We start from the raw sequence: 16,051 nt of genomic DNA, 5'->3' as shown, positions 1-16,051 counted from the left end.
ATTTTATACAGAAAAATACATTTTCCCTGCACGAATATGGCATATAAATTAATATTCTTAAAGTAATTTCAACATTCGAGAATGACGCAATATTGAGTTATAATATTTTATCCTTATTAGAAAATATATATTCACTAGGTACCAACCAAGTCTTAATCAGAAAAAAAATATATCTATGTTTAATTCTAGTTTTTCCCGAGTAAATTTACTTACGTCGTTCATTTACTAAAAAAAATATTTTAAATTTGATTTGTCAATTTTGAATATATTGAATATATATTTATATATAATATAAGTAATAATGACATTTACATAAAAACATACATGGTTGCAAATGAATATAGTTAATTGAAAAGCCTATGTATAATTTAGTCAAATACTTTTTGAAATATTCTGTTGAATATTCTTAAGATGGACGCTCAAAAAAGAAAGACAAATTTAAAAAGTTGAATTTATAGCATTACAGCAATGTAGTAAAAAAAAATACATAAAAACTTTTAAAATGTTTATTAGTTATTACCTTTCAAGTATATGTACAAGAAACTTATTATTAATAATATCATCATTAGGGAGATATGTGTAAGAACTTAATTTCATTACGAAACCTCGAATAAAGTAAGACTGTAAAAAGGTTAGAAAGGGCTAACTTTTACTAAAAAAAAATTAGGAAGTGGACTGATTTAATATACCTATAAATCATATAATATAAACTGACGTCAGACATGCAATCAAGAGTTATGTACACACACACACACACATATATATACAATATACGCTATTATACTAAATAAACTATATAAGTGGTGGAGTTCATTTCTGTTAGAATAAACTATAATACTATGATAAATAGTAAATAATAAATATCAATACATCTATACACTATAATACGTCTATCACTGTCATTCATTATCGATAAAATAAATATATTAGTTACTAATATAGTAAGTAATATTTAATTGGTTAAAAAATGTATCAAATATTCTACCGCGAAATATAATACTTTATAACATTATAACTTATAATTATACCAATGTAATTAAATTTTAATAATTTTTGAACGAATAGAAGATAATTATTACGAAAAATAATTATCGTAGCAGCTGGCAGTATATATATTAGCTAAAGCTAATTCATTACAATTTAATAGATTGGTACGTGTAGTAATAAACGAACAAAAATATAAACCTAAATATATATAAATATGATATAGGTAATATAATAATAATATAGTATAGTTTTTTAGTGTATTGTCTACAAATTAATTAATTATTTAATTTTTAATTGAATTATAAAATATTCAAAATCAGTATTGTTAAACTATTAGTCTTGCATGACTACAATCTATATTCTATAGTATAAAATAATAAGTAATAACATTAATAAAAAACTTATAGTAGGTATTATCATTAAGTGCCAATAATGTGATTTCCTGATTTATTTGTGTAAATCTCTCGTTTATGCTCTAATTGTGAAATGGCTAAAATTAATATTGAATAATAATTATTTATTAAATAGTATAAGTAATATTGATTGTAGGATTGTGATTTCTCTAGTAAAATATTAAAAAAAAAATTAGTAGTTTTAAATTCATCTGTAGGTTTTTTCTTTTATTATTATAATTGATTTTTTACAATTTACAAGTGTTTACAATTTTAATTTTAGTATAACTATAATTATTGATGTATTCGGTATTCACGGTACCTATATATTATACACGGATGTATACATAAATACATTGTTTTTTATGATGTGAATTGTAAAACGTAGTTTTGGATTTTCTTTAAGACTAAGTATTGTGGATCAATTCCAAATGATGTTATAATATATCGTACCTATATGGATATATACCAATTAACACTAAAATGTTATAGGCACTAATTTAATACCTACTCTATATAAGGCCTAAAATCAAATCTTAAATATTATTAAGTTTACAAAAAGATATTACATGGATATAAATATATAAACATATAAGGACCACATCAATTTTTCTTTTGACAAATATTTTATTGAAATATTCAACTTTAAAGATACAAATACGTAATTTATTGACAGTTGTAGATATTTACGATATTTAATTTATTCTATAGTATTAAAATCATATCAAATTACCTCTCCCACGTTATTCTAAATTTTATACATATCGGGTGCCAATTAGTATAAGTTCCAAAACTAATAGGTACAATTGAAATATGCTATTTACGTGTAAAATATTAGCACCGCAAAAAGATTGGGAAAATGGAAATGGGATAGTATAGAGGTATACCTATAATCATAATATATCTAACCTTGTATAAAATTGTTTAAGTCTTAAGCTTATCTATTACAATTTAGATTTTTATACAATTTTAACTATAACACAATTTGCAAATAGTTATTCATAATTTTGACGTCTGTCAAAATTTGAAATTCAAAAGCTTACAAAAAATGCATGCTTACATGTATTTTAGATATTAGAATTCTATATCTATTATTTATAGACTGCCTTTTTAATACATTCGAGTATTTAAATTGTAATAATATCAGCTTTTGTAAAAACTCGAAATAATTTTAAATTTGTTGGACTGAACTTAAACATTTTTATCAATATATTTTTCTAAATAAAACGAAAAATTTCAAATGCCAATAAAAAGCTTAAAATTAGTTTTTATATGTTGAACTATATTTCTTTATGTAAAGAAATGAACTACAACAAAATAAGAAACTGAGGAGGATAAAATGTCTTTTGACGTATGAAATGTAAGTACCTATTCAATGTCAATATTTGCAAATTTGCAATTCAATCGTTCATAAATTATATCTAAAAATAGCAAAAAAGTGTATCTAAAAATTTTTGTAAGTTATGTCAGTCATGTATAATAAATAAGTAAATGTTAACAAGAATTTTGTTACTAATTTCAAGATTATTTTTGAATTACAACAAATAAATAAAGTTGATTTTGTCAAGAACTGATTTTGGGTAAGAAATTCCAGAAACATAGTGAACTGTACTGAGCATTTTCCATTTACCCTAAATAAGTAGTACTAATACACTAATACTACAATAACTTATTGCAGTGTTATAGTACTACTATTGCCAATAAATATATTTAATTTACTGTCAAAAATAGTCTTCAAAGTTGAAAATGTAAGTATTTTTTCTTCTAGAAATCGTGTACACATACAGAAAAATAAAACACGTTATAGTAATATTAATACTTTCAACGTTCCACTCAGAATCTATATTTTAATATTTTTTAATTGGTGTAGGAAGATCTAGTAAAAGGAACCTTGTATTAAAGTTTCAAGCTTTTTTATGAAACAAACAAAAGTAAAATCTATAATTTTATAATTAAATCGAAAATAAGATTAAACATAGTTGATATATTTTATAACATTTATATAGCACAAATAGAGCTTAATAAATTTAGGTGAAAAATTAATTTATACTTAGGTATATTTATTTTTAAATAACGTGAAAAAAAAAACAAAATCTATCTAATTAAAATCTTGTTTTGTGTAATAATTCCCATTAATTTGAAATCAGGAAAACTTTTAACCTCCTAAAGAAGTACTAATTAGATACAATTTGCTACTAAAAATTTTATAAAACGTATTTAAAATTGAAGATTAAATCTGTTTCAGAAGGTAGCGACATAGATAGAAAAAAATTGATTGTAAAATCAGTTTATTTGTCGCACAATTTTGCAGAATCTAAAAACTTCATAAATATTAGGTAAATATACTAACTGCAAGCATGTATGAGTACTCTGGTGCTCAGAAAGGTATGCGTGGTTCAGGTATTCGATGTTCGACGTCTAGGTATTTGAATTCCTTGAATACTTATACAGTATCAAATATGAAATAAGTACATATTTTTTATAAGTGTGTACTATTACTTACTACTTGACATTTTAAAACATACTGATTAATGACCTACCTATTATTGAACCTACGTAAAGAGTATACAGAGGTAGTTAGATAAATAATACTAATAATAGGTCCAATAAAAAATATATCATATTAAATACCTAATTTATTCTTATCTAGGTCTATCAGCCAAGCAACCGGACTGAATTGGCCAAGTCAAAATTTAGAATGGGATACGCTATACGCTTCGTGTAATATCGAGAAATTATTTAATTTATTTTGCTTCTGTCATAATGTCATAGACTAATGATGACAAAATGAAAAAACATTAATATTCTTCCTATGGAGGAATTAATAACGAACGATGACCTCCAAACAAGCCTCCATAATCACGCACGACAATACGGCATACAGCTAGGCGATAGCATTAGTCGGTGTTGCTTATTTCGCAGTACTGTAAAAACACCATACGTTATCTCTAGAGTTTTCCGTACAATAATTTGTATTGATAAAACATAACCAAAAAATACTGATTCGATTTTTATTTTTCATCATCATTCAGCCTTGAATTTTTTAAGTGAGTTAAGCCTCAATTAGTTATTATTTAATATTTATTAATTTAACTGTGATATACTCGTATAACTTATCAACGTTTATCATTGATTTTCTATAAGTTGATTTTTAGGTACATTCAGTTTATATCGCTGTATGTTTTACCATTGATGAACAAAAACTTCAACTATTAAGGGACTTTTGTGTGGGGTTTATGGTCACGACTTTACGCGTCAAATACGGATGCTTAGACCAGCATAATCATTGAACGCCTACTGTCATAACCTTATTATTGAAGAATCAGATATTTGTGAACTGTTAGTTACCTTCAGAAACGAAAATGTTCAGTTTAGAGGGCGATGATAAAGGTATTTAGTTTCATTTTTTTTTAAATATTTGGTAATACCAATTTCTTTCAAATATACCTATGATGTTTTTCCTTAATAAAACTACTTCCATCAATAATTAATATTTTATATAAGATTATTACTTTGATGGACTAAGGTATATACGGCCTGTATGGCGGATATACATGTGTTTTTTTTTTTGACCTATGTGTTATGTTTCATAGTAATTCCAATGTTTTATAGTTGTGTAATGCACATTGTATTTGACTATCAATTTTCGGTATTCTTGTTCAACATCAATAGATACCTACTACTGTGTTTTGTAGGATTAGTAATTAGTACTAATCATTATTACAATCTATAGTTCAATATTTAAATTGACATAATGTAAAATAAAATAAATTAAACTCTTATCAATAAAATCAATAATTTCTAATATTCACTAAGAACTTAATTGTGGGTTCTACAAATATACATTTTTTAGGCTGTATACAATGTGAAAAAATAAATCATTGTATAGTGTGGTACAAGGTGTGCTATTTAAGATAAAAAGGTCACATATTTATTTATAGTAGGTATGGCGATTACAACTAAAACCTTACTACCTATTTAAATATACCCTTTATACATAATTTTATAATAATAATTCAATTATTGATTTCACTATTTTTTTCTATTATTTTTGAATTAGCCAATAGAGGAATGTTGAATAGTTTTCCATCAGTTCCGTCTCCATATTTAAACTATGACCCTCAACTTCTACCTCAGTCATCTCAGCCAGAATATATATTTCTGGAAGGAGCTGGTTCCAAGCAACGTGGACGCTTTGAATTGTCATTCACTGAAATTGGTACATCATGTTTGATTGGTGCTACAATTGGTGGTATACGTGGAATATACAGTGGTATAAAAATGACATCAATGGAAAACCAAACTAGTACATACAATAGAACACAGTAATATTTATTAATATTATGCTTTATAGTGTATTATTGATTTACCTTAGAAAGTTATATTGTTATATAAATTTTCAGGATCTTAAATAATGTTTTTAAAAATGGAGCACGTCTGTCTAATACATTTGGAACATTATCTGTATACTATAGTATCTTTGGTATCATATTAGAAAAGACCCGGGGATGTGAAGATGAGCTTAATACTATCGTGGCAGGAACAAGCACTGGACTTTTATACAAAGCAACAAGTTAGTGGTTAATTAAATATTAAGTTATAATTTATTTTATTATAAAATTTTTAACAAAAAATCTCAATGAAAAAAGTAAAAAAAAAATTATTTTCAAATAAATAAAATACTTAAATTATTCCATACAAATTTATTATAGAATCTTTATAAATAAAAGGCTAATTAAAATAATTCTCTGCTCAGAAATTAAATTATTTAAATTAGTCTTTGACTAAAACATATATTTAGTTTTAATAATTTTTAATCGTTAATGTTTCTTATGAATTAAGTATTCTTAAAATTGGTCCAAAAGTTTTTTCACAAAGTAAATTCATGTTTCATAATTTTTGATTATAAATCAGGTATGATTTATTCCAATAACAGATTAATAATTGTAATACAAATATTACATTTATTTAGCATTATATAATGGGCCATCATTTAACTTCTATCATCTATTTATGTATATTTGTATAAATACAACTATATTTACTTATATTTAATTATTTATTTCAATTTTTCAGGTGGCCTTAGAAGGTGTGGCATTGGTGGTTTGATTGGATTTAGTCTTGCTACGGCATTCAGTTTAATTACATCAAGGGACAAAATTAAAGAAATGGGAAGAAACGTATTTCATTCCTAAAAATGTTTACCAAAATAAAATGTTCGCAAAAATAAATGTTCATAATAGTTTTTTAGATATACAATGTAATGCCTTTTGATTGGTGAAAACTATTAACTTATTTGGAGTCCTGTCCTGATAAAATTTATTGAATTATAATTAAAAAATATTTGTATGTGTATAACGTAGATATTTTAATAACTACATTTTAAATTTGTTAATTTAATTGGTTTTCAATATAATTTCTGTTGTAGTTCTGATAAATTTATCAAATCCTCTAGTTTAAAAAAACAGTTAGCAAAAATAAATTTGTCTTGATGTTGAAAAGTATAAAATGTAATTCATCCACCTTATTCTATTATAAAATTATCAGTTAGTTACTAAGGGATATTCTGAACCTTATGTTTATTTGACTAATTGATTTGCTGTTCGTCTAGTGTTAATTTTAGTGACTGATGTAATTGTTATTTGTATATATTTTATCTGGAAAGATTAGAAAAGTTTAGATATTTTGTTTGTAGTTTTATTAATTTATAACATGTTTGTTGGTTATAATAAAAAAGAAATAGTATTAGGTATAGTCAATGTTGATTTAAAGCGAGCTTGAAAATATTTAATTATTATTGGAGCTCATCAATTTAATACAATTAATTAAATTTGATAATAAATTTATAGATACCATTGTCATACTTAAACATATTTTACAATTTGATTTTTTTGAGTATTATAACATATTTCTATATTTATATACACTACATTCAACTAAATTAATATTTAATTAGAAGTCCATTATATATATATATATATATATATATATATATACATAATATACATTTTTTAACTTCCTACTATATGGAAGTAGTTCTCCAAATAGTTATTTAGTTAAAAAGAATAAAAACTAATAATATTGGTATGTCTGATTTTTATTTTAAATTTGTACTTTTCAGAAAGCATACAAATGTAGGATTTGGTGTGTCGTGTGTTTATCATGAATATTATATTGATTATAGAATATGTGTGTTAATTTATTTTTTTGCTTTCATTCATTTATAAAATATTTCCTTATTATATCATATAAAATATAAAGACTTTTTTGAAAATTTCTTTTACAGATTCAAGTGTCACATATTTATATGTTGTTTTTTTTGCTCTGTATAAAGCAAAGGAGTATGTACATAATATAATATAATTAAACATAAATGTACACACTTTTTTTTAATCTTTTTAAGTCATTTATGTAATCTCAATAAAAATATGTTAAATACACTTATACAATTGTGACATATTGCTTATAATTACATTGTATATCTCAGTGGCACAGTCGTTGCTGCCAAATAGGTCAAATTTAAATATTCAGAATTTTTTATTTCAATAAAAATATGTCCTATAGAATATAGATATCTAATAAGTATTAGATTTTTTTTAAATAAAATAAATTTATTATATTTACATACTTTGTAATAATTGTTTTTTTACTTATATAATCTATATTTGTGTTGTTAACCTATGTTGCAGGTATCCTAAATAAAATCAATTTTTCATGTCAACCTAATTGATATTCTCGATGATTAGGTTACTGTATACTCTAAAGCATGAATTAAGATATATCTTAATTTGTGTTGTTACATTGGCCAATAATAATTTAATTATTATTATTAATAATTAAAAACTATTTAATTATTTAACTATTTACTTGATACTATAGTATCAAGTTAACAATGACTAACTTAACTATTAATCTTAGTATAAATACACTTAATGCTTAAATGTATGACTTAATAAGTAATAACAGTTCTAGCGATTCCAAACCGCTAGGTGTCTACAACTTTTTGACATAGGTAGGCAGTGCCTCAAAGGGTATAAACTGATGTCTTAGAACTTTAACTAGCTAAAAACTCGTAAATTGCGTTAGAAAAATGAAGTCTACTTAATCTTAAAAATACCAAAATATTGTCCGACTCTAAGAATATAACTCTGTAAGTTTCATCCAGATCTATAGGTAAATTTATAATTTTTTTACACCATTTAATAGACGTCTGTTTTTCGAATAACCGTAGTAAATAGTATACAATTTTTATAAAATTAATTTCTCTGTTGAATAAACTGGTAGGTAGCTAAACAAAATAACAATAATCATATGGTATTCGTGACCCGGTAGTTTAGTTAATTTTCGTATGGAGCGCCGTGTTAGTCTGCGTCCCGAATAGCACGTAACTACGTAAGTATCAATAACATTGTATTTGAACATGGCGTACATAGTATAAATTATGATAATACGTACTAATTACTAATACTAATAATTATGTTTACCTAAGTTGGTAAAATAAAAAAAAAATGTTGAGCTTAAATAGTTTGATTAACTACAACAAAGTATGAAGTAGGTACTGAAAACTTAAAAGAGTAAAGAGGGACCGAGCTCAGCTCAGTTCAGCTGAATTCAAAGCGACGACGAACTCGACGAAGCCGCCCCATTCGATAATTCGATGCGCAACTGGTATACAGAGCGATTATTTCTTATCGTAATTTGGCATACTTTCTGCGATTTTATTAATTTTCAACTTCGTACAGTATATTATTATGTCTTTAAAATTGAAAACCTAAATGTCGATAAATAGATTGAAATTTTCAATTGTCTAATGCCTGGAAAATAATTGCCTTATTCGCATAATTAACAAGAATAAAATCACTCTGTATGCAACGTTTGTTTGAACGATATGATAAGAAGAAAATGATGGAACCGTTTTTATCTTAGTTGATAAGGATATGAAACAATAATCTGTTGTAATTCTTTGATTTTGTATGCGTTAATAGTATTATGAAAACTAAATTCTTGGATGTTTCTATTTAATTAGCTTGTAGATGTGTGTATCTTAATATAGTAAGGATTTTCGTCACTCAACAATAAGTGTGGTAAATTATTGGTTTTTATCTAAATTTAATCATCGTTTTAAAGACTGTGAGATTGAAAAATGGCAGCTCAAATCAAACCTGGGCCAAGCTCAAGCAACGATAAGTTCAATTCAAACCGAAAGCCTGTATTATTGGCCAAACTTGAAGGATGCAGTGACAATGTGAACAAGGCCATCATTATTCCTGAAACTGATGGAGTCATTAGTGTTTCAAGTGATCGGTAATATTATTATTTTAATTTAAGATTGGTTGAGATTTTATTTGATAGTACATTAAATATTATATCTACTGATGAAAAAGTGATTTATTATAATGTGTAAACATTTTTACGATGACAAATCTGATATGTAGTAGTTAATCGCCACACATCTACGTCTGATACAAGTTTCGTTGGTATGCCTCACTTGTAACATCTTAAATGATCCATTTTTAAATGATTTATGTGTCTATACTAAATTTGCAATTTCTTTCAAAAATAATTCATTATAGATTAATTTATTACATATTATAGGTTTTTTAACAATTAACTACCTGTAGAATATATTATGACATAACAATAAGGTTATCATCGACTCATAACTTAATAATATTTGGTCCGACATCGTAAACACAGAAACATGTTTTTATTATTTTTTTTTTTTTTGTAAAAACAATACAACTATATTATAATGTTACAAAATTTAAGTTTAAGAATAGGTCAATTCACTCGAGTATAAACATCAACAATGATGATTTAAGCAGAACTGCTAATCACAAATTTGTCATGTTTCATGTGGGTTAGAGAGAAAAAACAAACAATGTGTTGATATCCTCTTAAAATATATACTATTTTGCTCATTATATTAGACAGTCTATAATTTACATTGTTTAGGAAAAAATTGAAAAGTAATTAGTTTATATTGTTATAAACATGATAATTAATATTGCACATAGACAACAACATTTACATGAAGGTACTATAAGTAATCTAGTAGTATTTATTTAATTAATTTTGTATAAATATGTATTAAATGTCAGATAATTTTTTTTCCAAGTAAATAAAATGTTATCACAATATATTAAAGTAACTATAGACATGAGATTTTATATTTAAATAATATTTTATTTTAAAATAAAAATATTTATTTTTGATACTGAACAAAGTGAGGCCTCCTCTTAAAAAAAACACATGAATGTTTAATATATAAAAATAAAAGAACATGTATTATGTTTGGAATTCTATTCACTACTCTAGATAAGTTATAATACATATTGTATATATAATTATTTATACTTATTTGTTTTTCAGTTTTTATGTTTAACAAACTATGAAGTATTTAAAGTCTGAGAAACTTCAATTTTTGTGTCATTAAGATTACTTAGCTTAATAAAAAATATCTTAGAAAAAAGGCATTGCTTTTTAACATTAATTTTAAATTTTGGACAAATAATATTTCAAATCAAAATATACTTATGTATTTAAATAATTGTATTAATTAATTTATCATATAATTAAAATATAATGGATTCTAATTTAATAGTTTAAAATAATATACTTTATTTCTAATTAAAATTATCATTGTTATTAGTTACTAAAGTAACTAGTAGTTACTAGTAATATTATTACTTCTTTGATATTTTCATATATATGGAAGAATGTTTATCCAAGTATTGAAAATGATTTCTTCTTGTAAAAATTATCTACTATAAAGAGGATGTAAATTAATTTAAAGCAAACTCATTATTTGCTATTAATTTTAATTTTCCTATAAATCATTTAAAAGTATACCTATGAAATAACAATTTATCTTAATATTTTTTTTTAGAACACAGTATTATTTGATTAGGTTGTATTAAGAATACTAGATATAAATACTTGATTTTTATTTTGAAATAATGTATTAACTCATAGAATTATTGTTTATACGAGTACATAGGCATTAAAAATAATATTAATTAAATAAAAAATTTTAGTATACATATAACCTATAGAAAGTATATTTACTTAAAATATTGTAATGAATATTAATTTATTCTTGTCCTATAATTAAGTTATTAACATTTTCAGATCTGTTAGAGTATGGTTAAAAAGAGATTCAGGTCAATATTGGCCAAGTATATGCAATTATTTGCCATCACCTGCTGTTGATTTATTTTATCGACCAATATCTAGACAATTATTTGTTGGACAAGAAAATGGAACCATATCAGTAAGTGTTACATCATTATTATAACAATAGTTTATTTAAAAGTGTGAAACATACTTTTTTTTTTATTGTATTTGTTAAATTTTTTCGAATTTTTTTAAGTATTAAATTTGATAATTTTCATCTTGATATAACTATTGTTTTTACTTCAATGTTTAGTTTGTAATTAATATTATTTCTTTTCTATTAGTTATAAGCAGAAAATTATTCAAAAATTTTATTTTATTTTACCAGGAATTTATTTTAGAAGAGGATTTTAATCGCATGGAGCCTATAGGTGATATTTTAGCTCATTATGGCCGCATAACTGGAATGATCTGGACTGAAGTAGCCATAGATGGTGCTGTGGAACAATGGATTTTAAGTACATCTCGTGATAAAAGATTTCAATACCATAATGCAAAAAATGGCAATCCAATTGGTCCTCCATTTGTGTGTGCAGCATGGTGTACATCTTTGGAGTATCCTTTGAATTAAAATTTATCTAATAAGAATAGCAATCAGTAGCTTTATAAATAAAATAGTTCTGTTTTTATTCATATAAATATAATTATTAATTCTGTTTAATAATATTTATAGTATATAAATACAATTTTGATTGTATCATGTTTATGTGTAAATAATTGTACAGAATATAAGTAAATTTGATTTACATTGCCTTAAATTAGATATGATGCTGAGTCAGCTCATGCTTTTGTTGGAGATTACTCTGGAAATATTACAATGCTTAACATTAAGGCTGATGGGTTACAAGTTGTGACTACATTGACTGGTCATACTGCATGTATTGAAATGCTCACTTGGGATTCATCAACAAGACGTTTATTTTCAGCTGGACATGATCGTTTAATTATAATTTGGGATATTGGTGGAGGTCATGGCACAGCTTATGAACTTCATGGTCATACGTATGTATTTTTAATATCTAATTAAAATGTTAAGTTTTCATTACTTGAAATAATTTATAATTATTAATGATTATATTGTAATAATAATTGCAAGTATAATATTAATAATAAAAAAAAAATTATATATTTTTTTTAGTAATCGAGTAACATCGTTGGCATTTGTATCATCTAAAAATCAATTAATATCGGCTGGTGAAGATTCTGTCTTGGTATTTTGGGACTTAAACGCAGAAAGAAAAGAAGTAAGTATTTTAAGTAAATTTAAATGTTCAATTTTTGTTAGTATTCCTAAATCAAAACAAAATATTTATGTATTAACATTTTTTATATACTGTGAAATTGTAATTCTACTACATAACATTATTGTTACTAGTTACTACCATTTTGTCATCACAACTACTTTGTTTTTTTCTATTTTTATAAATAGTTTTAAACTGACCAATCTCATAATTTAAGTGCATGTACTAAAGATAAGAATTAAGCTATACATTAATAATATATAAAAAAAAAATCTTGCAATTTATAATTATAAAATTTATGCATATACTTATCATATATTTTTGTCATTGAGTAATGATTTTTAGATTTTGTTATGTTTCGTTCTATTCGTTTAATTTATTTTATTTTTTAATTCTTATTTAGACACCTCCTTGGGCTGAATCAGATAACTGTGAATCTTGTAGCCGACCATTTTTATGGAATATCACTGGAATATTTGAACGCAAACAATTTGGTTCAAGGCAACATCATTGTAGAGCATGTGGCCGTGCTCTTTGTGATAAATGTAGCCAAGAACAATCGACCATACCATCTATGGGATTTGAGCTTCCAGTAAGGGTCTGTAAATTCTGCAGCAGTAACATAGAGTAAGATTTATTTTGATATTATATTTATATATTGATATTTGATGTTTTATATTATGATCTATTTAACAAACTTATTTGTTTTTAGTCATACACCGCTTGCAACATTCCATGATACTAAGCATAGTGTAATGTCAATTACAATGGATTTACAACGGAAATGTGTTGTGACAGTTGGTCAAGACAGAGTTATAAAAATTTGGGACGTGTCAACGCTATTATAAACTCTCATTTGCAATTTATATATTTAACCATTGAATATTTTAAGGTTCTTTTCTGTACCTAAACTTAGAAAATGAGCCTATATCTATGCATTTATCACTTTAAAAATAACTTAGTTAAACATTAAAAAAAAAATATTGTATCTAATGGATGATAATGTTATTTGTTTATAATACAATATAAACACAAACACATATTCGTATATATGAATTGAAAACCTATAATTTTAATCAATTAAATTATACCTACTATTATTATTATAGTAAATTAGGTATTTTATGTCATAAGTAAAAATAAATTTAAGTATGCAAATTATTTAAAAACTTTTTTATTTATTATTACCTACTGTTTATTTATAGTACAGTTGCAGTATATTTAATATTTAACTAACTGAACAAATTTAATTTTAAAGTATAAGATTAGGCTGCATTCAACCCTCAACTGCAAAACTGTATGTTTTGATAAATTAGTTAAATTAATAAATTTAAAAAACATAACTGAATTTTTAACAAATCATTAGATAATATCATGATTAAAGATAGTACTACTATCTTTAATCATGGCTCATGGGTAATACATGTATCAAAATGATGATACTAATAATAAATTTGTTTAGTATATTATAAAGTAACTATATTTTATGTTTGAAATGTAAGATTATAAATACTTTACTAGTATAATTTATTTGCATCTTATCTGAAACTATTTATTTCTATGTATAGCAGTATAGCTATACAGCAAAGCAAGGTATTAGTTAAATTTTTACCTTTTTTTTGGAATTACAAACCTTCTATTTTGAGTTAAAATTACATTTTTTTTTTTTAAATAACTTTCCGACATCAAATTTCCATCTAACTTAAAAATTGAGCGTTTGAGAACGAGTTAAGGTTCAAAACAAATCACATAAAATAACGTGTCTATAAATTGCAGCGCAATACAATAAATCGAAATTTTAAGTTTAAATCACTCTAAGTTGGGCCATAATTTTCGACATTTTTATTCAATAAAATGTAATAGCTATTCGAATTATTATTAAAAAATTATAAATAATATGGTATCTGGTATCTACCTATAATATTGTATGGCGTATGCATAATACATAATACACATACCTATATATCTAGCTATTAGTAATTTTAGTGTTACTAGGCACTAGCAAAACACGACAACGTTAGATTGAGCTATTAAGTCGCGCCCGGCAGTTTTATAATAGATACCCCAGTATTTTTTTGCGGACGCGGAAACATAATTTTAAAACACTATTTTCTCGTTTTTAAATATTTTAAAGTATAATTTGATTGCTAATACATACTCCATATGGCCCCTATGGCAAGAAACAAGACTTCGGTGCCAACGGACGGCAATGATCGTGAAGGCGATCACTACAACACGGTTGACAATCCGACAGACGAGTTAGCCATCGATCAACCGCGCAATTTCGTCAGCGGTATTGTCGAGATGAGACGAGGCCGTCGGTCGCGCAGACGCCGATCAAGGCGAAGGTCTAGGAGATCGCGGGCCGGCCGCAGGCGGTTGAGCGTAACCAGTGGCGCGGACGAAGACGAGCAGGATACTGAGGAGGACACATCAGATAATACTAGCCAGGAGCAGGACAGCTGCGATGACGACTCGTCCACGGACGCTGACGACGAAGCTGCTGATGCGATGGGCCGTAGGAGAAGGGGTAGGAGGAGTAGAAGACGAAGGGGCAGGCGGTCGTCGTCGCGGAGTAGAAGACGGCGGAGCATGAGTGGCCGTGGCGGGCGGCGCAGAGTCGCGGGCAATAACACTGTCGTAGACAGACAAGACCTCGCGGGCATGTCGTTCGACGGCGTTGAAATCACGGATGCTGCGAGGGGCCGCCGTCGCCGCAGCGGTAGCCGTAGAAGGAGGTCCTCGAGTAGGCGAATGGTGCGCAGGCAGAGGAGAGTCCTCGCGGAGGAGTGTGGCGATTCCACCGCCGACGAATTAAACATGTCCAACGCAACACCATCGAACAACTTACTGGTATCGACTACCCGCGACGCTTCGAGATCCCGCAAACCCCGACGCCGCACTAATAGCAAATCGCACAAGTGCTGACGCAGTCATCCGTTTATTAAATATTTTCCAACACGACAAATACTGCACCTGTAGTGAAAAACAATATTTTTTGAAAATAAATAAACTACAAACATATTTGTACTCTAATTCTTAGATTACAACGATTAAATATGCGTATGCCATTTCACAGGCGTGCGCAGACTTTAATTTCCAATCGAGCCTGGAAAAATTAGCACCCCAATACTTGGACAGTGCCCCTTATTTTTTTTTAATACATTCTAATTGTTTATTTAAAACTGTATAATATATATATATAGAATCAAGTTGAATGTGGACACAACATTAATGTGCTAGACATGGGTATAT

At 26.2% G+C, this 16,051-nt stretch overlaps 3 protein-coding genes across 5 annotated transcripts; all 3 read left to right on the top strand.

The window, feature by feature from the left end:
- The first annotated feature begins 4,287 nt into the window (after positions 1-4,287).
- Positions 4,288-7,127, top strand: LOC113556792 (mitochondrial import inner membrane translocase subunit Tim23-like). Of its 3 annotated transcripts, none has more exons than XM_026961949.1 (5): positions 4,288-4,426; positions 4,535-4,769; positions 5,440-5,704; positions 5,783-5,952; positions 6,456-7,127. In XM_026961949.1, the coding sequence occupies exons 2-5, from the start codon at positions 4,742-4,744 to the stop codon at positions 6,572-6,574; spliced, it is 582 nt and encodes a 193-aa protein (XP_026817750.1). In that variant the 5' UTR covers positions 4,288-4,426; positions 4,535-4,741; the 3' UTR covers positions 6,575-7,127. The 3 variants fall into 3 exon arrangements, with proteins under 3 accessions (XP_026817750.1, XP_026817749.1, XP_026817748.1); XM_026961948.1 differs by having other exon boundaries at positions 4,292-4,426; positions 4,524-4,769; XM_026961947.1 differs by lacking the exon at positions 4,288-4,426 and having other exon boundaries at positions 4,433-4,769.
- Positions 7,128-9,293: 2,166 nt separating this feature from the next.
- On the top strand, positions 9,294-13,836 carry LOC113559277 (WD repeat and FYVE domain-containing protein 2). The gene is made up of 8 exons (XM_026964940.1): positions 9,294-9,431; positions 9,507-9,683; positions 11,511-11,652; positions 11,884-12,110; positions 12,318-12,557; positions 12,694-12,799; positions 13,200-13,423; positions 13,509-13,836. The coding sequence occupies exons 2-8, from the start codon at positions 9,523-9,525 to the stop codon at positions 13,642-13,644; spliced, it is 1,236 nt and encodes a 411-aa protein (XP_026820741.1). The 5' UTR covers positions 9,294-9,431; positions 9,507-9,522; the 3' UTR covers positions 13,645-13,836.
- Positions 13,837-14,968: 1,132 nt separating this feature from the next.
- On the top strand, positions 14,969-15,724 carry LOC113558096 (uncharacterized protein DDB_G0283697-like). The gene has a single exon (XM_026963611.1). It carries the CDS (start codon positions 14,969-14,971, stop codon positions 15,722-15,724), a length of 756 nt encoding a protein of 251 aa, XP_026819412.1.
- Positions 15,725-16,051: the final 327 nt, after the last annotated feature.

Source organism: Rhopalosiphum maidis, chromosome 3 (assembly GCF_003676215.2).
Source record: "Rhopalosiphum maidis isolate BTI-1 chromosome 3, ASM367621v3, whole genome shotgun sequence".
In the NCBI taxonomy this organism is placed as follows: Eukaryota; Metazoa; Arthropoda; class Insecta; order Hemiptera; family Aphididae; genus Rhopalosiphum; species Rhopalosiphum maidis.
Note: the sequence above shows the minus strand (reverse complement) of the source record. Positions and strands in the feature narration are given on the sequence as shown.